The sequence below is a fragment of the Haliaeetus albicilla genome, chromosome 2 (genome assembly GCF_947461875.1).
Source record: "Haliaeetus albicilla chromosome 2, bHalAlb1.1, whole genome shotgun sequence".
In the NCBI taxonomy this organism is placed as follows: Eukaryota; Metazoa; Chordata; class Aves; order Accipitriformes; family Accipitridae; genus Haliaeetus; species Haliaeetus albicilla.
The window spans coordinates 52,934,607-52,960,169 of NC_091484.1; the positions used below are offsets into that span (position 1 = coordinate 52,934,607).

The 25,563-nt window shown below is 38.6% G+C and overlaps 1 protein-coding gene across 4 annotated transcripts in view; it reads left to right on the forward strand.

Annotated features, from left to right (window-relative positions):
- SLC25A13 (solute carrier family 25 member 13) overlaps positions 1 to 25,563 on the forward strand; it is a 105,016-nt gene that overhangs the window by 18,592 nt on the left and 60,861 nt on the right. For all 4 annotated transcript variants that reach the window (XM_069774694.1, XM_069774687.1, XM_069774680.1 and 1 more), the window contains 3 exons: positions 6,255 to 6,308; positions 10,960 to 11,102; positions 17,668 to 17,783. In XM_069774694.1, the coding sequence (XP_069630795.1) occupies positions 6,255 to 6,308; positions 10,960 to 11,102; positions 17,668 to 17,783 (313 nt within the window). The remainder of the gene's footprint in view (positions 1 to 6,254; positions 6,309 to 10,959; positions 11,103 to 17,667; positions 17,784 to 25,563) is intronic.

The window sequence follows — 25,563 nt, forward strand, 5'->3', positions numbered from 1 at the left end:
CAGCAATTGCATCCTTGTCCTAGTCCAGAGGCTGACTACAAACTAATAGTCCGGTTTGTTCCTAACCGCATCTTCTGATGCATGCTTAGAGTTTGGAGTCGATAGTGTTGGTCACAGTGTGATGCTTTTTGCTTTTATTAAACAATTTTGCTGAGCAATGACAATGCCTAGCTATTTTTACCTTAGTATCGGGCTAATTTTATGGTCCTTCTGTTTTCCAGGTCTTTCGGTAGGAAAATTGTAGAAGTACACAGCCTAAATGTCTTTTTACGTAGCATTAATTAGCTATTCTTGGAAATTCTTGTAGCAGTTTTCCTTAAGATATACACTACTCTCACATTGGTTTCTGTACCTACTTGGAAGCATTGGACAAACTGGACAAGCATTTTCCTGTGTATATGTAATTGATAACTGTGTGTTGGTCCTGAGTCAGGTTGTGTGCAAAAATACTATGGTTTATTGGGAATCTCCTTGTGCAAGAACCATCTTATGAACAAGCCAGCTGCATTTGCTTTGGGACTTTGAAAGTAGAATCAAAGCTAGCAGCTGACTGCCCAATGAAGTAGTCTGTTAGCTTTGATGCATTTGGGGGAGGTGAGACTTCCACTTACCATGGTGTGGAAGCTGAACTGGGAATTGCCCAGGATTTATAATTGTGACAGAGTGAAGATAGATGCGAATAGTTTTGCCTGAGATTTGCTGTCTGTTAGCTAGCAAATTTTGTTCTGCTTCACCATTGATGGAGTAGTCTCTGTGCAACTGTCTAGTTGCATTAATGTTTATTTGGTAGCTCTGCATACTGAATCAGCCTGTAGGATCTAAAAAGACTTTGTTGATTAGTGTTAATAACATTTTTTTTTCTTAGCTTAGCTAGGTGTTATTGGATAAAAGAATGCAGTAATTGCTACTTAGTGTAGGGTTACACTTTTGCAAAACGTAATTGTAATGTTCGACTCTGAGGATGAGAACTGTTTTTAGAAAATAAATGTTTTTGTCTCAAGGTGACTGTGCTCAAACTGATCAGGCTGAATGTACCTGCTTAGTAGTTACCAGCTTCTCTTACAGTGCTTCTTACCCTAAGCCTTTGGGTGGGTATGCCAAATGCCATCTGATTATATTTTCCTAGGAGAAATACTCAGCTTACCGTTAGGGAGGTCTGGCAAGAACGTCTATTTGATCTGCATTCTGTGCCAGCTCTCCTTGCAGTTGTCTGCTTCCCTGCTTGGTGAGCTGGTCCACATCTTGCTTGCAAACTTTCCCGTGATGCTGAGTTCTGTGTAGTTCACTTTCCATTGCAGATCACAGTCAAGTTCTTTTACTTGGATTCTGTTGAGCAGAAGGAATGGCAGTGCTTTTGCTGAGGTGAGAATATGCTGAAGCTTGTTGGGCTAATAAAAAACAGTTATTGGAGCAGCTGAAACAGGAGACAGTGCCTTGGACAGATGTTGATGCAGAACACTGCTGTAACTTATGATGCTGTATGTGATGATGGAAGGTGACCAAGGGGAGTTGCTAGGTTAAAAGAATGATCGTGTATGTTTGTGGTAGTACTAGTGTAAATATGGAAGAAGGGTGATTCTCATCTAAGTAAGCAAGTTAGTTTTATTAATATACAAACTGGAGCATTGTTTTAGCATAATACTTACACAGTATTAATAGACTTCTGGTCTGAATTCCGTCTTGGCCAGTAACTGCTCTTTAACTGGTTTCCAATATTCCAGTCACTCATTTAAGCAGGAATGTAAGGTCAAACCCTGGTTTGATCTCCTCTGGAGTGGCACATTTTGAGTGTGTATGTATACTCTTAGCCAGAAGGAAACATTACGGTGATCTAATCTGACCTCTTAAATAAACTGGGCCACATGTGTTTGAGTCTTACAGGTGGACTCAATAACTTGTGATGAAACTAAAGAATACCTCTAGAATACATGAGGTTTCAATCTTGATTTGAGGTCTTTTAGTGGTGCCAAATACATTGCATTCTTTAGTCGTGTTTAAGAATGGAAGAACTTTTAAAAAATAGTCTACATTTCAACATGAAACTACTAGAGCTTGTGATCACTTGTTAGGCCTTTCATCAAACATCTTCTCTCTGTATGTGCCTGTAGATGGTGTTCTCTAGAATTAAACAGATTGAGCTCACTAGTGCCCATCAGCAAGGCAGCCCTGCCACAGCTCTGGTTCTCTGCTTGGAGAATGGCTGCTCTCCAGCATCTTACCTGCTTGGTGTTAGGAGTTTTTAAAGATCATCAGGGTAGAGGGGGACATCTTTACCTCCATCAACTTTCTCCTTCACGCTTGAAGGTCAAACTGTGAGGAAGAAACAACATGAGAGATGTTTATCTCTTTATCTTTAGTTAGGACTTGCTGTTGTCCCAATAAACTTTCTGGAATGTTGTAGCAATTCCCAAGTATTCCTGGATCCCCATCACCTTTCTCCTCTATCCAAACGATGGCTACTAAAGTGATCTTTACCATAAAGGTGAGAAGGTCAGACATCTTATGTTTGCCATTAGGTTAATGCTATATTGGCATTAACTTTGATGTTCCTGCTGCCCTTTTTCTCTCTTGCCCACCTGTGTTGTTGTTCTTTACTGGGTGGAGCACACTCACTACTTTATTAGTCCTTTGTATCTCTTGATACCATATACCATCTGACAACCTGTTCCTTCTGCCATGTGTATGACAAATATATTAATAGAGTTGATTGGAAATGTAATATAATTTTCTTTGATTCCCAATGGATTCTATTTTCTTGTGTTGTTGTACAGTTATATTTTTCTGGGAAGAGTCAGTTTGCATTTGTTATTGAGGGTGGAAGTGAGACTGAAAATGCACGTCACTCTAAATTGAGCATAAGTCAGCAAGGAGAAAAGAGCTCTGCTGGAGAAAATGGGCTGAAATTAAGATGAAGGTGCAAGGGAGTCTAAGGATATGAACAGCTCCAGCATGCAAATCAACCCGTGTGTTACTGTTCCTCACTTAAAGAGCTTTCCCTTTCTCTGTGCACCCTCTGTCTCCTTTTGCTGAACGTCATTGCTAATGGGAGGGTTTCGGCGTTTTTAAATTCGGTTCTTATATTGCCTGTGCTGGCTGGTTCTTCGTATACATTATAATGCACATGTACACATAGTATGTTGGCTAAAACTTCCAAGTATCTACCTTAGGAATGAAAATCCCTGCTGACATTTTCTGTACGTTATCCCAGTCTCTTCTGTAGCATTTCCTGACTGTGTTATAATCCTGCACTTTAGTTTCTATACTCCCTGTTGTCTCCTGTTTTTCTAAAAATAAATGTTTGTTGGAGAGATTTCTTCACTGAACCTTACTTATTAAAAGTTACTGGGTTTTTTTAAGTGTTAGTGTCTGTTACAAAGCATCTCTTTGTGAAGAGCAGTAATAAGCATTTCCCTCAGATCTGTTTTATCAAATGCCTTCTCAGGCAACTAGACAGATGTCATGCCTACCAGCTCATAGCTGGTTTTCTCTCAGGCTTCTTATGGAGAGAAGATAAAGTAAAATGGAGAAGGCTTTCCAGTAACAAAACTCATCACCTAAGCCCAGTTATATGAAAGTCAGTAAATATCATCTGAGTGGACTGAAGGAGAAGCAGCCTGTGTCTGTGGGTCACTTTTCATCAGGCACACTACCTGTTGGCTTGCAGTCTTGTTGGCATCAGGTTACTTAGCCCACCTTCAACTGCTAACATAACTGGGAACAATTTTTGGAATGGTATTGAAAGTGATATTTTGACCTTTTCCAGAAGGGGAATCTGCTAGTAACGCCTGTCATCGGGATCAGTTCTTGTGTCTGTGTGTGCAGCTTCAGCTTTGCCCACAGCTGGGGATGGATGAAAGGCTAAATTAAATACTTCTCCTTTTAGGACTAGTATGGCTGCATTAGCATCAGCCCTCCTGAAGCTGTTAACATAATGTAATAGAGGCTCTTTTCCTTAATTAGGGTCAAATAGACCTTTCAGAATGGACATTGGTGGATGACACATGGACAAACCAATTAATGTGGTGCTAACCATCCCTTTCCTATCCTATTTCCCGGGAAATGGAAGAATGTGGAAGTAGACTGTGGGAAATGGAGGGAAGCTGTGGTCCACAGCCACTGCTTGGGCTGCTGTTCTGCAGTGCCTCTATGCATTCATTGACCTGACCAGCTTCAGCCTGCCTTTCAGTATATGGTTTGAAAGAAACTTGCTGTAAAAAACCCACCAACCCATAATCAAAAGGGGGCTGAAAAATGGCAGCTGGGCTGTGAGCATATTTTGTCTCCTGAGTTTCTCAAAATATTAATGTCAGTGAAACCAAAGGAAAATGAGTGTAAGTTCAGCTATCAGCATGTACCCCTTTCCTTTGTTCTTTTCATCCCTGGTTTATTTAGGCTTAGATTTCTGGGACAGTATAAAATTTAAACTTTAAGACAGATGAAGTGTGATACTGATTTATTTTTAATGCCTGTAGGTGTTTGAAGTGTCTTTTGTTTGCCTGTATAGTGGCAAGATTCTGGATTGCAGCAGTATAGAAATGCTGGGTTTTTTTCTTTCCACAGTTCCCAATTACTCTAGAGTACCAGATTTTTACAAATGGGCTTAAATTAAATCTCTGCTTACTACACAGTGATTACATTTAGGACAGCTGGTACTTTAGAAAATACACATTTTTAGGTTCCCAGTTTCACAATTACACTTTGATTTTTTGCAACTGCCTCCACACGGATTTCCGTGCAAACACAGAATTGGGACTCCAGCTGTGGACTCGGTCATTTGAGTCCTAGCATAACTTCAGGTGTGGTTTTTCCTTTTTAAAAAAACCTTCTAGAATTTTATAAGAAACCTTATTCATACACTTTTCTTAAAATACTCTGGGGTTTTTTTGTGGGGATTTTTTTTTGTTGTCTTTTTTTTTTTTAGTTTTTTTTTTTTTAATTTTTAAATGACCCATACTAAAGATTCTTCATTAAATATACGTGTGAGGATATAATGCTGTTGTACAGACTTATACAGATTCCTACCATTTTCTGCAGTAGTCTAGTGTGCTACTAGAAATGCACTTGCAGTCACATTCGCTTTTACAGTCTACCATTACTCTGGAGAGTCAAGAAAGTAGTTGGTCACGTTTCATTGATAACATTTCTGATGTTTAATTCTTAGGTGAGGGTAAGATTTTTGTGTCTTGCCCTTTGGCTGTTTATTCCCCATTACAGAGATGTTTTCACAAGTTTTTTGAAAATCCAGGTTTGCTTGCAAAGTAATTTTTTTTTAATTAGAAATAGATTTATGTGCTGAATGGACTTACCAGGTGATGGTTATTATGTTGGCAAGCAAGATTTTATCAAAGTATCCTGAAGGAAGAAAGGGAAACTCTATAGCAGGCACAGACTGAGGGGATGAATCCACTTACTGCCAAAAGCAGCAAATGGATGGCATGGTATGTCAACAAGGAAAATAGTGATGGGCTTACTCTCCATAGTTGATATAGAAAGTTTTTTAATTGAGTGTTTTGGGGAAAAAAATTCCTATTTCTTTGGGTTTGTGGTGATATATATATATCTCTATATATCTTAGAGATATCTCTCTCTGTATATATATATATATCTTAGATGTATATGTATAACTTAGATTTTAGTTGGAAACTGGCTAGTTGTCTGATCTGCAGAAAAGTGTAGATACTGTGCTTCCTGAATTCATCTCATCAAAAAGGTCTACACTGTAAATTTAAATAGTTTAAAATGTTAGAAGTAGGAAGTAGAAGTACCAATAAACCAAATAATTACATTGGAATTCAGTCTTTTAGGGAGTTGTTTTCTTGGACAAGTTTGTAAGTCTGAGTATTTTATTCTTGCCATCTATCAGCTGGGGGCTGCGTATGGTACTCTGAAATCCTTAGGTGAAAGATGCTGGAAGTATAAAAATCTATATGGTAAAGATGGTATAATGCCGAATCCCAGCAGAGAGGTATGTTGAAAAGATTTGATACTTGAATATCTTTATGACTTGTTAATGTGCGCTTGTTTAAGAATTGCAGGGTTGCATAAGGGAAGCAGTTACAACAAAAATGTTGAATAACTTCGTGTAAATGTGAAATGAGTAAAATAAGCATGGCCAGCTAAAGTAGTATCTAATTTATCTAAGGTGAACGTTTATTTTCATCACTCATTCTGTTGTTCGAATTCTTCCTTTTAAATGGCACTTTAACATCTTTTTTATAGATTATGCATATTAATGTAATCGTATTTACTTGTAGGTGGCTCTAACCAAGAGAGCTGATCCAGCTGAGTTGAAAACAATATTTTTGAAGGTATGTATAAAGTAAATATTTTACTCTTTTTGCTTAAATTTTTTATATCTTTTGCTACTTTATTGCAGCATACAACTCTTGATAGTTTTTCCAACCGTTAATCAGTCACTGTATTATTACCATGTTAGATTTAAATACCATTATCAGAATTGAACAATGCTCACCAAGAAGTCAGATATATTCCTGAGTGATTATTGTATTGACTCAGAAGAAGTATTACTATCTTAGAAAAAACCCGCTTTGTTCGGAGAATGTGGTGGGAGTTTCTGTATTGTTCCTACACATAGTAAAATGTTCATGTAGACACCTTGCTGTTAGACCATTTGGTAAACTTTCTTCTCGCATCCTTGCTTCCTTCCTTCCTTCCTTCAGGGTTATCTCTGCTTTTGTAATTTGTAGAAGTGTTGGGAAGATCACCTTGTGAAGTGGTGGCCATATTTATTATTTAAATAAAACTCTCTCCTGGTTTCAGCTGGGATAGAGTTAATTTTCTTTCTAGTAGCTGGTATAGTGTTATGTTTTGGATTCAGTATGAGAAAAATGCTGATACACACTGATGTTTTCAGTTGCTGCTAAGTAGTGTTTATATTAAGTCAAGGATTTTTCAGCTTCTCATGCCCAGCCAGCAAGAAGGCTGGAGGGGCAACAAGAAGTTGGGAGGGGACACAGCCAGGACAGCTGACCCAAACAGGCCAAAGGAATATTCCATACCATGGGACGTCATACCCAGTATATAAACTGGGGGGAGTTGGCCTGGGGGGAATTGCTGCTGGGGAACTAACTGGGCATTGGTTGGTGAGTAGTGAGCAATTGCATTGTGCATCGCTTGTTTTGTATATTCCAATCCTTTTATGATTATTGTAATTTTATTATTATTATTATTATCATCATCATCATTATTCTCTTCCTTTCTGTCCTGTTAAACTGTTCTTACCTCAAACTGAGTTTTACCTTTTTTTTTCCTGATTCTCTCCTCATCCCACTGGGCGTGGAGGGGTGAGTGAGCAGTTGTGTGGTGCTTAGTTACTGGCTGGGGTTAAACCACGATGAATTCCTTCTGTGTTGGCCTGCTGTAGAAGTGTGCAAGTAAAGAAATGACTTGTGTACTTGCTTGTATACTTGGGAGAAGTGTGCTTTAATGTTTTGCTGGAAATTGGCTTGCTTTGACCCATTTTCTAAATCTAAATAACTATTCCTAACCTTCCGAAGATTTATTAGTACAGTGTCTGTATTAGTTTGGTAGTCTGGTATGAAAAAAGAGAACAGGAATTGGTGGGCCCGGAGAATATATTTGAGGTAGGTGCCACAGTGCTACAGGGAGCGGTTGTATCTGAATTATTATTATTATGGTGATGAGTGCCTCAGAGAGCTCATATCTTTCCAAGTTCCTCCCTCCACCTTCCCTTTTTCCAGCATCATACCCCACTCTCCATGCACTTCTTGGCATGTTTTCCATTGTCCCTTGTGAGCTATTATTATCAATACGTGTGGGTGTCACTATGTATACTGCCAGTATTTATAGCTTTATCATATACTGTCAGTATTTATAGCTCTGAAATCAGATTTTCAGTTGAGGAAGGCAGGATTTAACTTATGAAGTCCCAGAACTTGTGTCTGTCAGGAGAGCAGAAAGACTTGAAAAAGGATGGGATAATGTGATTTTAGAGGTAAATGCTTGAAGAGTACGAGCAAGGCAGCAGAAAAGGCAGACAGGGAGTAGACTGCTGACCTGAGAAGGTGGCAGCATTGAGGAAGAGAGTAAACACAGTAGAGAGAATCCTGGTCCCTTCTGCAATACAAGGCAGCACTCAGTTGTGGTGGGGTGGGTTGGTTGGTTGGTTGGTTTCCTGAGAATAGTGTGAAAATTGTTTCCTACCTGCCTGTAGGTATTCACTTCTCTGGTGTTTCTAAAGATTGTAGCTCCCTCAGCTTTCAGTTTTGGTGGATTGAACGGGTTGTGGTTGAGCACACTAAATACCACCTCCAGCTCCTTTTTCGTCCTTTTCTGCTTCCCCTTCCACTGAAAAGAAGGGGTCTCGGTAAAGTAAAGTAATGAAATACGAGGTAAACATTTTGTTCAGTGTAATACAGAAATTGTCCTGCTGGTTACTACTAAGAGGGAAGAAGGATGAGTGAATGTGGTATGTTGTTTTGTGCTCTACAGATAAGCGATGGCCAGAGTGTTAATTAAGCTGCTTCTAAGTGGTGAGGCCAATACAGTTGCTTCTGCAGATTGTGGAATCTTCACTTATAAAATAACTTGACAGCCATTCTTTCTACTTCGATTAAGTATTAAAAAATGTGATTGCCAAGTAGGAATACTAGAAATAAATACGAAGCTAGAAGTTTAAATACAGTTGATTACAGTCAACTTTTAGTGTATTTAATACATCAAACCCTCAATAAAATGTTTGCAAATCTTATTTAAAATGGGGTTGAGCTGGTTAATACTTGACTATCTAAAATGTATGTAAATAAGTTACCAAAAAGCCATTAAGTACTATTGTATAATATCAAATTCTCAGTGGGTATAATTGCCAAAGTGGGGAAAAACACAATTGTAGAGAACCATTTTTTTAATGTCTCTCCTCCAAAACCAATAGAATTGATGTTTTTCTCTTTTTGTTATGATAATTTCCAAGAGTAACTCTACTTTTTCTAAGTCTTCTACCATAACCCCTAAGAGATTAGATTTTAGTCAAAGTGATCAAGCTGACATTTTCCAAGGTCATTTTCTATATGTAGTGTGGAGTACGTGAGTGGATTTCAAATACACTTGAGTAAATCACAATGACAAGAAACAGGGGGACACTGAAACCTTATGCTGTTTTCTGTTATTGAGTGCCCTAGCAGGGGGTTAGCCTGGATGAAAAAAATGAAATATAGAAGCATAGGCTGTCTGACTTATTTGATTCGTTTCTCAATAGCAGCTGTGTTAAAAGTTTCTGAGGCTGGGATTCTGAAAGATTCTGTCTCCCTGCAAATGATTACATTGAAATCAATTGATCTGCTAGTCCTTATAAAAGTATACAATTCAAAATTCCTTGCAGTGTATCAAATAGAAAGCTGGTGTTACAAACAGTGTCTATTGAAACAGGAATCCTTAAATGCTAACCAATATATAGATGCCAAAGCAAGTTACGTTTTGTTTGGGCTTGGTTCTCTGAAGCCTTGTTTCTTGAAGATATTGCTGTACCTGAAGACTGTATTTATATAACACTAGAAGAAAATAATCTACTTACTGTTACACTTTGGCATCCCTCTGAGAGTTATATGCCTGCAGCAGGTATAACGGTACTCTGCAGGCACCAGTGTGACTCTACGAAATGAAAACTGGCAGTTTCCTTTCCTTAGCAGAGCCATAGCAATGTAAAACAAAATTTGTTTTTGAAGTACGCTACCACATAGCAATAGGCATCTAATTTATTTATTACTTCAGTGTGGATAATGCTCTGTGGGGAGCTGCAACAATGGTTTATCATCCTACCTTGCCTTAAAAAAAAAAAAAAAAATTAACAGTTGCTTTCCAGTTCTCAGTGAACATTTGTTATCCCAAGACAGACCTTTTTCCCTTAAAGCTAATACATGGTTCTGCAAATGTTGCCTGGGTTTTCTTTTCCTCTTAATTATTGTCCTTATCCTTTTTCTTTCCTTAGAAAACATTTTTAGGGTTGATTTCAAATTTACCCTTCTACAGAAAATGAGGGCTTTAAACTTTGAGGGGTGACTGAGGAATCAGGGTGAAGATGGTAGCAAAGGCAATTTTATTTATTTATGTATTATCTTCAGAATATTTTAATATTCCTTTTCCTTGGTACGTGACATGTTACTGGAGGCTTCCCTTGGGAGCAAATATGCCTAGGTCTGTCGATAGCTGTTTTCTGGACTAGTATGCCAGTAACTATGGTATAAAGTGGGATAACATATGCCAGCAGTGTCTGGTAAGTTGTTGGACCTCTCTTCTTGTTTCTGCAGTGTGCTGAACTGTTGGAAGTTCTTGTTTTCTGTTACGTTTTCCTGCAAGTGCTATTCTCTGGCCTCCTTTCAGCAGTTCAATCAAGGAGGAGTGTCTGTAGGTTCTCCTTTACTTAGGGACCAGCTGTGGTTGAAGGTGATGCGGTGGTGTTCCTCCAAAACAGCACCCCCAGGTGGACACCCCAGGTGTGGGTTTGTTTACTCCACTAGCGCTGCAATGTCATTTCGTGGGTGTAAACCTGCCTTCTCATCCCGAAGTGGAATGGCTACACAAAGGAGTCATTTCAGATAAATAAGATATGCTGGAGTATCCCGTTGCTGGCAGAGTTCAGTGGGCCTGAGATGCCACATACATGTTAGCAAATGTGTGTGTGCTTTGTGTTCTACTTCAGAAAAACATTCGGTGCTGGAGCATTTCTAGACTACTGTGGAGAAACTGTTGACATGATAAAAAAATCATACATCTGCCACTCTTCTGGCTGGGAAGCTAAGCCTTCAGCTGCTTGAGTACTCCCCACTTACTCTTTCCTGTTTGGGTGTAGGCTGTAGGTTCTTCAGAGCAGAACTGTCATCTGCTGTAACGTAAGCCTCCGCCTGATAGGAAACTATGGGTGGTGGTAATAAATGCCTGGAGAAGGATGTATTTGAGGCACTAAATATTGTATTCATTTAACAGTATGCGAGTGTGGAGAAGAATGGTGAATTCTTCATGTCTCCTAATGACTTTGTCACACGGTACCTGAAGATAATTGGAGATGGTTTGCCTAATGCAAGCACTGTACAGCTCCTTGCAGGTGTGGTGGATCAGACAAAAGATGGGTAAGTGTTTTTTTTTCTGTTGTTAATTTAAAAAATACAAAACCATTCTTCTAAAACAGTCTTGATGCCTGAAGGGTGGTGGCGTTTGGTTTTGGTTTGGTTTGGGGTTTTTTTTTGCTTTTTTCTGCCTGGAGATACATAAAGGAATACAGTATCTTTTAAGTGGAAAGAGTAGAAACTATGTTTTGGGCTGCATGTACCATTTAGCTGAGCAAACCATTTTCTATCTATTATGTATTTTTAACTCATTGCACCTTTCATGTTTGTTGACTGGCTCCCCTAACTCCTGCTTTTCCTTTCCTTCCATGAGTCTTTCTTTCTCTGTTTACTGTATGTATCTGTCACAAACACATTCAAATAGCAGTCCAAAATAAGTTTAGATGGTGTAGGAAGAGATCGTATAAAAAAGTGCCCTGGCTTTGTTTTGCCATAGCACTGTTAAAGGTTTTTGCCACTGTTTTTTTCCCCTAAGAGGGAGGAGGAGCAACTAAGGTATTTAGGGAGCCACTTTGCCATCTTGGGAAGACAGCAGTGAAGTTGGTTGCACATGGTTTGCATTTGAAAGGCTGGCTTTGCCAATAGGCAAGATTAGCTACCACTCCATCTTCCCCCTTCTTTAATGAAATCCTAGCTTTTGCTTTTGGTACTTGCCCGGGCAAGGTGTCTCTTCACCCATATGAATGCATTTTTTTAACCCTGCCTTTAAAGTATCTTTAGAGAAGCTTCAGAATAATTAGCTATGGACTTAAAGTCTGTAGTTGTGGCATTTTTAGAAACCAGAAAACTTCAGGCATGACTCATATCAGTGGTTGCAGAGAATAAAATGTGAGATAAATAAAGCATGACTAGGGAATGCAGGCTTCCTAGGGAACAGATGCATGTGTAACTGAGAACTTTTGCAATAATTTCTGTGCTCTCTTCTGCTCAGCCAGCCTCATGTATTTGGCAGCTGGGTACCTTAAACCTTGCAGACGAGTTAACGTGATGATTGTTACCCTTGGTGAAAGAATTCTGTAAAAAGTTATATTGGTAACATTAGCATGATGGCAGCAAGAAAGTGGTGGCTTCAGGTAGCATTTGACTGAAAACATTAAACATTTCTCAGATTTCTTCCCTTGGTTTGATGCCTGCAAAAACGGCATTTGCCAAATTACATGGCTTCAAATCCATTTTGTAATAAGAAGATTGAGAGTATAATCCATACCTTGTGATTTGGATCTCCCTCACAAGCAGAAGCTGGTGTTAGGAAGAGCAAAACATAAAACTGTAGCCTATGTGAAGTTGTTGACAAGTTGGGATTTCATAACTTGGCTTGAACTTGTAGGAGTTTTGCGGTGTAGTATTGAGGCTTCTAATTGCTGCTTTCTGCCATGGGTAAGGACTGTTTCTGCAGTCCAGACTGTGCAGTGGCAAGGGACTGCATGTTCCTAACATGTCTTTGGAGAGTCTTTTCTGGTATTCAGGCTGTCTTCTTGTTTAGCTGCTGTACTAATATGTGAAAGAGTGGAGAAAGTTAAGAAAGTGATTAGCATCCATCTCTCTCTAACCTGGCATTGTAGCATTTTTTTGCCGTGTGGCCAGGCATTTCTACCTTGTTCTAGTGGTGTATAAAGTAATTTGCAGAGTGATCGTCTGAAGCAAGGGTCAATTGCTTTTTGGTTCCTGGAATGAAATATAGGGACGGCAACAGGACCTACTGGTCTTGTCCTATTGAATTCTTTCCAGCTTGGCAGTCCAGAGCTCCAGGTTTTAAAGTGAAGTACAAAACTGCTTTTGTTAGTCTTCATTTTTAATAGGCTGGTCAGTGTTTAGGGACTTACACGTGTTTAAGGTCATGAGAGTCTGTTCAATAATTTAGTTTTATTTCTAGTATAAAGTAGAAGGTAGCTTGCAAGAGCAATGACAAAGTTAATTTTGTTATAGTGTTAGTGGCTTAAAGTAGTGCGGTTCTGAAAATACTGCTAGGATATTTCTAGAAGCATTTATCCACTGTCTTGGATCCCTGTTTTGCTCTGAAGAAGCATCTCTTCTTCATGATTGGTGAGCATGACCACTCTCTCAGCCCAGAACTACCAAGGTTGCTCCTAGCACTTTTAAAAATGCTTTTTAATTCCTTCTGATTTTGATGAGAAGTTAGGTACCGAGTGTAATCAGTGAGGAATACTAAAATGGGTAAGTCACTTGGGTAAAAGGCAGACAGCACAAGAGCTTCTGACTCATGAGCAGAGCAAATAAATAGGCAAAGAGTTGCTTACCCCAGGCTGAAGAATTCCTGAGTGTGGAGTGTAAAGAACAGTAGCTCTTATGTACAATCTGACTGTGGTTGCTGTGGACAAAATCTCTCATGTAGCTCTAGCACAATTCCTGCATTGCCAGAGATTAAGGATTTGAGGCTATCTACAGGAGCTGCCATTAGTGTGACAAAGGTATGAGACCTCTTAAGGCAGACTTTGTCATTCAGTGAATATCTGTTGCTTGGAAGCAAGTTTTACCTCCATCTTAAGTCAGGGCATAGGGTTATTTGGAGGTAGACTTTCCTTCTGACCTCTTACGGAAACATCTTTTTAAGATTTCCTTTAAGAAAAGGAAATGCTTTTCTTGCCGATGGCCAGAGAAGTCTTTCAAATTAGTAGATTAGTAATAATACAGATTTTTTTAAGTCTTATATTGCATGGCTGTAGTTTGTATGAAACGGACTTAAGGGCTTTGATGGGTTTCTGGCCTTAAGCTTCTCATTCCTAATCTTAGTACCAAAACAATGCTTCATTTGGCTTCAGCTGGATCAGAAACTTCACCAAAATACTCTGGCTTTCTCAAGACCTATCAGCAACAGGCCAGGCATTTTCCATCCTGCCTACTATAACATACTGTTTTTCAGTCTTTTGTTTAAAAGTACAACATCTGTCTAACAAAATAAGTATTAACTGCCCATCTCTGTTTGGACTGTAGTAACCAACACTTTACTGAGAAATACTGTATCCTTTATTTTTAGAAAGGACAAACTATTCAAAAATAACACCTGGAAATGCCAGCATTTTCCATTACTGTTGGATATAAATTTATACTCTAATACATCAATTTATACTATACTTAGTTTACCTAGGTTGCAGCATAAAATAATAGATGTAGCTTCAATTTGTGTCCCATTATGCTATCAAGTTTAAATTGCTGATACAGTAAAAACATATGCATTGATTTCTGAAGGAACCTCTTCATCATTGCATTTGTATGTATTATTACAGTGGGTGATGGCTTTTTTATTTTGCATGGCTACATACGGACTTTCTTTGGTGGGAATGCATCATGTCTATGTGGTGCCCAGATTCCATGGGCGTGAGCACCAAAAGAAGAAGCATGGAAGAAAGGAGAGAGTAGTAAATAGTGGGGTTGCTGCATCATACCCAGTTGTTATGTTTGGACTGTAGCTCTTGTGTATGGATGTTTTTAAAATATCAAGATTTCAACCTTCCTCAATAAATCGTGCCAATATTGGGACTGATAACGAGGATGTGAAGGTGAAGGAAGACTTTGACCAGTTGGGCAGGATATCTTCAGGATTGAAGTAAAATTTTGTAAACATTTCAGCTTCCTCTCTTTGTGCTGTTAAAATCACTAGGCTTTTCTCTGCTTTTGTAACATAAATGAGCACTTGTTTAGGTAGATAAAATAACTCTTAAGTAGTATATTGAAGTCCATGTTAATATGTGCTGTTTAATGACACCTAATGATATTCAGTGAAGGGTTGTGCTAAACCCAAAAGGGTGATGCTAAACCGGAGAGAAAATGTGTTACCCAGGCAACTACCCTTGTGCAGTACAGAGAAGTGAGCATATGGCTATGCAGTACACATTATTTCAGCATCTTTAAGCATTAAGAATCACACGTGTAATTGACTGTGAAAAATTACTGCTCAGTTACTGTATTGTATGGTCATAATAGAAGTAAATGAATACGTCATTGTTGCTAGAATAGATCTGTTGGGAATCACTAGCAGGCTAGTCTACTTAGGGAGCAAAAATACAATAAGAAGAAAATAGCTGGTTTAATTAACATGTAAAAATTGGGTTAATTTGAATTCAGCTGGCACAGCAGATATTAATGTCTCTTCTTTAACAGTCTGGCTAGAACCACACAATTTGTACACTTTTAATCTTCCTAGTACTATGAATAATTGTTTTTAAAAATGGATATGGGGTTATTTTAAGCATCTCTGACTTATTAGGGGGGGTTTATAACTTGCAAGTACTGACAAAGAATGCTTCTACCAGTATAACATCTTGTAGCAGTGTTAATACATGGAGTTTTAATCAAATCCAGGCCTGATAACATGGAGTATGTTCTTAGCGTGGTGCTGGGATTCTGTGAGGATAGGTGCTATATTTCTTTTCTGTGCTGTCATCACTATGTTAGGATCTGTTGGTAAGGTCATATGCTGGTTGTTGTTTCACACAAAAAGCATCTTTATCAAAATGCTGTTGGCAGATATTTTAGATTTTTAATTCTAAACAATCCTATTCTAGAGTCTTGTTGCCTTCTGTCTATTTTGTTTTCTCTGTGTGGGCTTTATAATCTTTGGGACAGAAGAGTTCAGTGCTTTCTATCTGCTGTTGTGGAAGTTGTCAGGTATGTAGCCAATAGTAATGGATAATAATGAGCTTTTATAACCTGTAAGTCACATAATAACAATAAATATGCATAAATGCAAAACTAAGTAGGTTGTGATATATTGGTTTAAAATTGCAGGAAATGTTGCATTTTTAAAAATTTCTTTTGGCTTAGGAGAGATGGAAGTTTTCTTCCATTTAAAGACTGAGTATCTGTGTATTCTGTGTCTAACAGTTGGGAGTACTGAGGGCTCCCAAGGAATTTAAAATAAACAACTTGATGGCCTGCCCATGTGCTAACGTGCGCATATGTAGCGAGTCATTGGCTTCTTTGCCAGCAAAGCTTAAGGCATGCTTATATGTTTACTGGCATCAGCAATTGTGAGTTTAATATTAAGAATACCTGAGGAGGTTTCTCTTTATTTATTTCTCACACTACATAATAACCTATGGTGGCAAGTTCCTTGAACTAGTTATTTGTTAGACTATTTCTGACTCTACATATGCTTTCTTTTATTTAGTGCATATATATTGAGGGAGGTAAAGTAGAACAGCTTTTTGGCCTTCTCTGTGCCATGCTTTTATTTTTTAATGTCCTCTTTTGTTCATCTTCTTGTTTCATGTTCTTCACGGAAATCAACTTCTGTTACCCTATGGATGTTTGGCTGCTGACATGCAGCAAGCACGCTTCTGTGTGACTTGAAATTAATTCCCTTAAGACAGGGTGGCTGGAAATTGCTGTACAGTCATGGGTCGTCATAACTTGATAAAATGTCTTTTCCAACCTATTCAAACACTTTGCTCTTCACTGTTATTGCATACTGAGTGGAAGTTTTCATTGAACTGTCTGCAGTGTCATTTTGAGTCAAAGTCCTAAGGATGTAGTTAGTTTCTAATAAAAAAAAAAATAATTGTATGTGTTTCTTGACATTTGTTACACTGAATTTTGCGCTTCTCAGAAATAAGCCTTTGTTCCCCAGCTACTGCCATGTGAACCCATTAAAGCTATGCGCTTGCTACACTGACATAAAGCAGCCTCGAGAGAGGGCAATCTTAAACCTCCCAGACTGCCAGCAGGCCCTGCAGCCACATATTTGAAGATCATTTTAAACTGTACAACCTAGACATTAAAGAAGTAGGAGAACAGAAGAATGGTTGGCCTTTGCCTCTTTAAGAATAGGAGTTTGATATCCATTTGAACTCTTGGGTGCGACCCAGAGAAATTAGAACTGCTCAAGGTCTTTGCTGTAGCCAATCTACTGCTGGAAACAATGCCAAGTTGTCTAATTATGTATTTCTGCTTATTAAGTAACTTAAGGAAGGGCACTTCTGCTTTTATCTGTGCTCTGCTACTGCGCTCATGTATTGGGAACCTGTCTGTAATGATGAATTTGAATAAACTGCTCTTGGGCTGAGGAGTGATGTGCAGACTACTGCTTGAAATTTGTGACTCAACACGCAGGACTGGAGGGCTGCAATGGATGACTAATAAGTTGCTAGCAAACAGATAATACATTCCAATCGGTTCCTTCTGAAGTGAGTGGCAGCATGTAGGTCTCCAAAAGCCTTAAGTACTGAGTCTTGAGGGAAGTTACTCCTATCATTATCAGCTCTCTGTCTTGCCAGTGGAGGGAGGTAGGCTCCCCCAGAGGGCAGTTCAGTTAGACATTAAAGCTGAGGTGAGTAGCCACGCTGAGCGCTTTGCTTATTTTATGTTCTGTTGTGACTTGCTGAGAGGAATAGTTCCTCGTTCAACGAAGTCATTTCCATCTAGCGATATAAAGGCCTCCTGATGGTATTGGTGATAGGGCATTTTAGGATAAATTTTAATCCCTATTGGTAACATTTTGTACACATTTTGGTTGTGATCTTACTTCTTCTGTATAATCTATGTTATATTGTATTTCAGTTTCCGGCGAGCAAGTGGTTTCATAGCTCTTGCTTTTTCCTTCATCCCTTAGGTTGATATCCTTTCAAGAGTTTGTGGCATTTGAATCAGTCCTGTGTGCTCCAGATGCATTGTTCATAGTAGCCTTTCAGCTGTTTGACAAGACTGGCAAAGGAGAAGTTACTTTTGGTAAGACTGTTATTAAATGTACACTCTTAATTTGAAAATTCCTACTTATGCCAAACTATTTCACCATCTGTTGCTGTAGGAAACACAGTGATTGGTAGTGGAACTACACTAGTGCCAAGCAACTTCCTGGCTGAGTTTTTTTTAATCATTTACATGTGCACAATATGAAGTTGAGGTCATGGTCATCTTCATGGTTTTCTCTGGAGAACTTGTCACTTCTCTTTTTCTCTTCCCCAACATGCTTGTGCAGGTCTTCAGAACAGCAGTGAAAGGTGACTATAGGAAATGATTGTAAAACGGCAAGAAAGTTGCCAGAAGGCTTGGGTGAATGTTGAGTCTGAAATTACCCTGAATTATTTTTTGTTTAAATTGGCTATATTTCAAGCTGGCTTCCTTTTTAACTTTCTTCTGTGAGATTTTACAGCAATAAATCCATTATTACCCTACCCTCTCAACAGCCCCCCACCCCCCAAAAAAAATTCAGCTGTGCATTGGAGGTGTGGTGTTTGCACTGACAACATGAGAAATACTCAGGCCAGTTTAAAACTTGATTATGGGAACTGTTTATTTCTAGATACTATAGAGACAGCTTTTGATATCTGCAGGATTATCTGCCACCTGCCTAATGATAAGGGCCATTCTGTCTGGAAGAAGGATTCAGAAATTAGCAGGTTTTAATAACTTCGGACATTGAGGTTGCACTTCAAAAAGTATGGGCGATTTTTTTGCCCTAAATACCTACACTGGATAAAATTGCTATTTCTAATCTGCTACATTTGGACATGGTTATCCATATGTCTCAAGTTTTATTAATTGGTTGTTAAACAGTTTTAAGTAAAAGGAAAGTTGGATGACATTGGCTTTTTTGTCTTTCTGAAATGTATGGTTCACATGTCCTTTGTCTTTTGCTAGTGTTTCCCACACATGTTTTATGCTCAGTTAAAAAATCCCTTCCCTTTCCATTTGAACTGACAAGATCCTGTTACCATTGCTTGAAGCATCATAGTATTCCTTCTACCATCTCCAAAAATCTGTATTTGAAGTTGCGGCTGGTGAGAAGACTTGCTGTCTCTTCTTTTGTCTATTTTGGTTTTTCATTATTTTGGTTGTCTGTTGAGGTTGTGAAAGATGTGCTTTTTGTGTGCTATATTACTTGTTAGAACAGCTTTTTAAAAATTACTACAGATGCTAAAAGATTTGAAAGAATTTCAGGAAAAAGTTCTGCTGATCATAACCTTGATGAAGGAAGTATTTTGTGCCTAACAGTCTTGTGCATGTGTATGGATAGAGAGGTAATGAGAGATGGCATGCTTTTAAATCAGGAGGGCACGCATATTTTGCAGAGGTTTTGTTCCAGCGCAGACAAACCGGGGTTCTTGGAATGCCTGTGATGTGCAGGTTCTTGTCTGCATCACAGCCTCTGGTTGCTTGGAGCGCTTGTTAATAATCTAGGAAGAACTGTAGTCGTTTGATCTGAATGCTGAATCAGTCCGACTTAACTTTTTAACTCCTGGCATTCTTGTTCGTATTTTTCCTACTGGCAAATGCTTCCCTTGGGGTTTGACACAGTGAGTTAAGGGATTTGTTTGGCATTTGAAGGCCATTGAAGTCCTTCTAGTGATGAGAGAAACTCTTATGCCAGGCTGTATTTAAGGTATTTGAAAGAGGAGACATGCCAACATTGGCAGAACCTCAGATAGCTTGTTTTTTTTAATTACTTCCTCTCCCCCTTTGAAAGTATAAATGCATTTGTAACTTTTGTATAGTACCTTGTGGCTACCACCCCAGCAAATGCCTGGGAGTGGGGAGGATGTAAGAGCTGTCTGTGTTGTGCATTCTCAGCAGAAACGGTTACCTTTAGACAAAGCTAGTTTCTATTTTCTATCATAAGAAAAAAAGCTCCCCTCCCACTATGAACCCCCCCTAATATTTTCACGAATAAATTATTACAATACTATCTTGTAAGTTTGCCACTCAGTGCCTCAGTCATGAGTCTTTCAGGTTAATTATAAGATCTTTTTCCATTGACTTGAATGAGAGTGGGATCAAGTCCTTATCAAGGTTAGGAGACTTAAATAGGGGTTTTGTATACTGTGGAATTACAGTGTGAAAGGAACAGAAGAAAAGGGAAAGGATCGTTTTTCACTATACTGCTGTTAAGTGTAGTATCTCAAGGATGCCATTATAAGTCTGTATCTCAATTTATTGTTGCAAAGAAACAGCATGGCTTATCTGTGCAGTCATTGTTTTTCTGTATACTGAGATAATGGTATAAATATTTTAGCTTATACCAAACAGAATATAGGGCTTCCCAGCTGTGAGCTTCACATTTTCTACTAAGCAATTCATCCAAATCTTATTCTTCCACAGGTGCACTTAGCTTGGCACCTTTGTGAAACAAATTAATAATGGGCTTTGTGTCAATGAGTTTTTACACTGAATGCTACATCCAGGCTGTGGATATTTAGAGAAATGTTCTGGGTAAAGGAGTTCCAGTATTTAATACTTCGCACTTACTTTTCTTGAAAAATGCTGCACTCTTACTTCAGCTTCTGGGTTGGAAATGCCTTTGCATTTTAGCCATGTATTGACATCTCTACAATTTAAAATGTTTCTTCCAAGTTACAAGTTAACCGTACCTGGTTCTTTGACAGAGCTAGCATGTCTTTAAAAGGGCTGATCCACAAGCAGTGTGGGTACGTGGGGGTGGGTGGGAAGTATTCCTAGTTTATTGCTGTGTGAGGTGAATGAAATGGCCACTAGTAAATTAGTGGCCAGTGGCTGATTGAGACTACACCTGGCTGTTGCATCATGTCGTAGATTTATCTGCTGCTGAAGTGTCAAAGCTTTGACAGTTTGCAAGGAGTTAAAGCTCTCAGCAGGAAAGTGGGAGGAAGTTTAGCTGGCTTTTAAATTCGAGGCAAAGAGCAAACCATTGCTTCTTACTGTTGAGTGTTGACAGGCACATAAAAGCTGATAATGTAAGTCCAGGGGTTTAAGAGACTTAGTAGAGTTGCTTTTTTGTCGTATGACTGTATTTTAATGCCTCATTAAAGAAGCAGAGCCCTTTGAAATTCTTTACTAGATGGCATTTAAAAAAAGGCAAGATGGTTGGGTAAAAATGTCAGTGTTTAAAAACTAAGTCATCTTAACCTTCATCTCTAATTTCAGATGGATAAATGAAATGATGGGAGCTAACAGTTCTGAGCTGTGAATAAATAACACAGCGGTGATATCCAGGGACTAGAATTTTCCTTTTCTTATACTGGTTCTCACAGCCCTAGCGAAGGGCAAAATAAGTGTTGTCCATGTTGGTTTTGCTGACAGAGAAAGGAAAGGCACAAAAAGACATGTGATTGCCCAAGTCTGTGCTGCTAACCGATGTTGAACCTGGCTTTGAAGATTTTCATTCTGATTTGTTTTAAAGTAGAATTTCCCACCAGACAGAAATTCTGGCTCTTGTACTTAATGAAATGTCGCTGTGGTATAGTGTGTGTTTTTCTGGTTTTGGGGGTATTTTTTAAAGGTCTTCTAATTCAACCTGAAGCTGTTTCAAAATGGATGCTGTGTTGTGCTGCTCTGAGAAATAAGAGTATGCTGTAAAACAAGTCAGTCCTTTAATTTAAAAAAAAAATAAAAAGCAAACCAACCCCCCCAAAACCCAGCAAAAACGCAAGGGGAATGGGGATCCTAAACCCCAAATTGTTGTTTGTTTAGCATAATAACTGCAGAATTGAGGAATGTAATCTGCTTTTGTCTCAAGACAAAACTTTATTTACATGTAGACAGCAGCCATTGTGGGTCTCTGCTTCTGTTATTAATTCAGTACATTATATCAGTACAGTTCTTAGGTAAACACATTAATTAAGGATACATCTTACTAAGCACTCCTCTTTGCTTATCTGATACTTGAATTGCCTGAATACTTGTTTGTATACTTTCTAAAAACACATAGCTCTTAACAGAGGTTTAAATAGCTATACAGCTATTGTGATAAGCTTCAGAATTTTTCCTCTATGATAACGTTCTGATACTTTTTCAATATGCAAAGAATTATTAGAGTCTCACAATTGCTTTCCTGACTGAAGGATTAGGTTCAGACTGTGTGAGCTAGCTCTTGCTTTTGTTACAGAGGATTATTTATTTTATTCTTTGCCCTGTAATTGCTTGGTATGACTTGGCTCTTCTTACGGGATCTGTAATTCTTTTATTTTTCTTGCACAACACCTAGCTTAGTGATGCCCAGCCTGGTACACTCAATACCATGTAAAGCAAGGAAAAGCTAAATCTGAACTACTAAAATTGCTGGGGCTATAAGCTTTGATCACTTGATAAATTGCAATATTCAGTATTTCTCAGTGAAATTTCCATTGCTGGTTCAAACTGGTTAGAAACCATTTGTAGCTAGTGATGTGTTAGCTTACACCTACACAGTGAAACATTTGTTGGTTTATAAATGACAGTTGCCTAGATATGATGATCCCAACGGCAACATTACAAATGCAAAATTTGTTTAGTCTCTGATTTTTTTTTGTTGTTGTTTGGACTGGATTTTGCACAAATAATGGCCAGTTTTAATTAAAAGAGGATGTAAAAAGAGGATATTTTCTTCAAAACAATTTTTGAAATCTTCTTGATACTGTTTTCGGAGAATTTTGTTTCTAGACATATGTTGACTTGGCAGGATTTTCTTGTTTTGTTTTTTCTTTTAACTAAAATGTCATGTAACCAGGCAGACTTACATGAAGGCATCTTAAGTAAAACAAAGGCTATTTAGTCACAAAGTGAATCTGTCATTTTAAATATTAGGAGAAACTCCATTCTTTTACATAGTTGTGTTTCATTTGGTCTGGAAAATACAATTGAGTTTTCTAAATCATCCAGAACTGAAATTTGGTGTTTCAGTTTGTTCTGTGTTGTTGGTTTTGTTTTGTCTTTTTTTTTTTTTTTTTTTTTTTTTAAATCAAAGTTGCCGATTGACAAACATCAGGCTGATGGCCGAGCATCTCTCTTGTTCATTACCAAAACCCAAGGACTGATCACAGAATTATCGAACGGTTTAGGTTGGAAGGGACTGTGGCAGCCACCTGGTTCAAACCCTTGCAGGGCCATCAAGACTGGGTTGCTCTGGGGGCAACATCTGTCAGGGTTTTAAATATCTCTGAGGATGGAGACTCTGCACCCTTTGTGAGCAAGTATCTTCCAGTGTTTGACCACTGTTACAGTGAAAAATAATTTCCTGATGCCTAGTTGGGATTGCCCATGTTCCAGCTTGCCTCTTGTCCTTCCACTGTGTCTCTCTGTCTTCCCTTCACCCTCCCATTGGGTAGTTGCAGACATCAGTGAGGTCCTCCTTTAGCCCACCTTTCTCCAGGCTGACAAAACCCCATAGCATCAGCCTTTCCACGCATGTCATGTGCATCAACCCCCGACTATCTTCTATGGAGAAAATAGAAGTGGCATTTTATTTTAGTTAGCCAGGTTATGCTGTTTACCTTGGTGGAATTGATCTGGTTTTTTTATTCTTCTTCTTCAGGGCAAAAGGGGTAAATTTAGTCTTTATGCTCTCATGGGACCTAGTGCTTTCCAAACCTGTGGTCTTTGGGCTCTGGCAGTTTGTTGCTCACTTCTAATGAGGCCAGGAAAGGTAATAAAGAAATGTAAGGCTCTTGCCAGTAAGCCGAAATTATGGATATTCACAGCTCAAGTAGAAATATTTTTAAGGGATTGCATCTTGGAAAAATGTTGAAAACCTTTTCTGTAAGTCAATTATGTAATATTTCATGTATAAATTCATGTTATTTTCCCTTACATCCAAGGAGGACAGAAGAAGCAGACAAGCTTGGATCCAGAGTCTTAACTGCTGAGACTGATGGTACTCTTGGAAAGAGCTTGCTTTTATTTGGGTATTTGCAATGTTTAGCAGAGGTAATAGAAGTGCTTAGGTATCTCAGTCAAAAATCAGGGCCAAGCTGAATTGGACAGTGTATGGATATGTCATGAGGAAGTGAATTCATAGTTTTTAGAAGTGACAAGAGCATGAACAGCCAGAGCAGGGGAAGGTAAGAGAATAAAAAGTGAGAACATTTTCAGCAGAGGGGTGAAACTTGAAGCTTATCATGGATCTTTTGATTGGGAAAAATCATAAAGGCACAAGCATGTTTCCTGTGATAATGTTTTCATTAACGTAAAATTAACCTGTAAGACTGCTCTTTCCCTGTTGAAAAGTTTGGATAGGGCAATTAAGTTACAACCGAATGAATTTTGTTCAGTAGCTAGTGCCTCTCTCCTAAAAGGGAATGCATGCTGAACTTTTTTGTTAGGGTTCATACTGGACTTTATGGTTTGCTGGGGGCTTTTGGGGGATTTTTTGGTCATTGTCATCTTTAAAAGCCTACTTACAACATCTGAAAGACATTTTGTTAGCAATGCTGGTCTGTCTTAATCTCACCTCTGGGTACAACAGGTGCTATATGATCTTTGTTGCTTCTTCCAACCACAAAATGGATGTGGTTCACATCTGAATGGAAGCAGGCACTTTTAGTGAGAGACTCCAGCCTCCTGCTTCTTTGCCCTGCTGTGACTGCTTCTGAGGGTGCTGGCACTCCGCTGGGGCTGTCGCAGTACAGTCTCCTTTCTGCCTGGAGATGTGCCGAGTCAACCAATTCATTTTATGAGGGCAGCCCAACAAATATTATAAGCTTTTGCTTTCCATTGATGTGCTCCAGATGTTAGTATGTTACCTGGAGGTGAAAAAACGTTGTGAATGCATCCATTTTTTGCTATATGTGGAGCTTTATTGCACTTCTTTAAATGATCAGTTTGCACTACAAAAAGACCCACTCTGATTTTTGGACCTGTTTTAATGACTTATGAGCAGTGTTTTCTGAACAACTGAACGTAGATGCACACCAATATCAGACTGGCATGTATGTGTTGTATGGTATCTTGTCAGAGATCGGAAGAACTGCTTAGAAGTCCCAGTTCAGTGGGTCAAAAATCCACTTTTTATTGAAGGCTAACTGTAGATTTGCATGATTGACTATAATGGCTCCAATTTTAAAAGATAGAGGTAACAGAAAGCACTTCCAGTTGGTGGGATAATTCAAGGATACTACATGCTCAGATGGCTAAAATATTGTGCTTTCTGCTGCTACTTCATGCTAGTTAAAAAGAAAGAAATAGTTGTGGAAAAGGTGGGGAAAAAGCCAATTTGAGAGTAAATTTCAACTATATGAGGTCACTCTTTGGTTAACAGTAAGCTGAGGGTTAGCCATCTTTCATACAGCTGTATATCCTGTTGCGAAAAAAAAAGCCCAACATGATTACTAGGCAGCATTTGGGGAGGAACCAGAAGCTTCCACACCAGAATATATTTAAACTGTGGCAGCAGCAGTGTACCACTTTAAGCTTGATTTTTTTTTTTTTCCCCCATCCCTTTTTCAAATTGTCCTGGAATTACAGATTAGAAGGTAAAAACTTCAGCAGGCCCTAAGAGCTAGGAAAGTGTTTTGTTGTTACAAATTTTAATATGAAATTTCAGATAGCAAAATACACATACTTTTGCAGTGTGTGTAATTTAGTTTTCTAAATTGGAAAATCTGCTGTTACCTAGCAGTTAATGACTATTTTTTTCCAACATTTGGAATGCAGGACCTGATTTGATAAGCTGATAAAAGAAAACAAAACTGAGAACATGTTGGAAGTGCTCAAAGTGAAAATTACAGTTTAGGTAGGTTTGGGGGTAGATAGTTAGACATTTTAATTGAACTAAAATAGT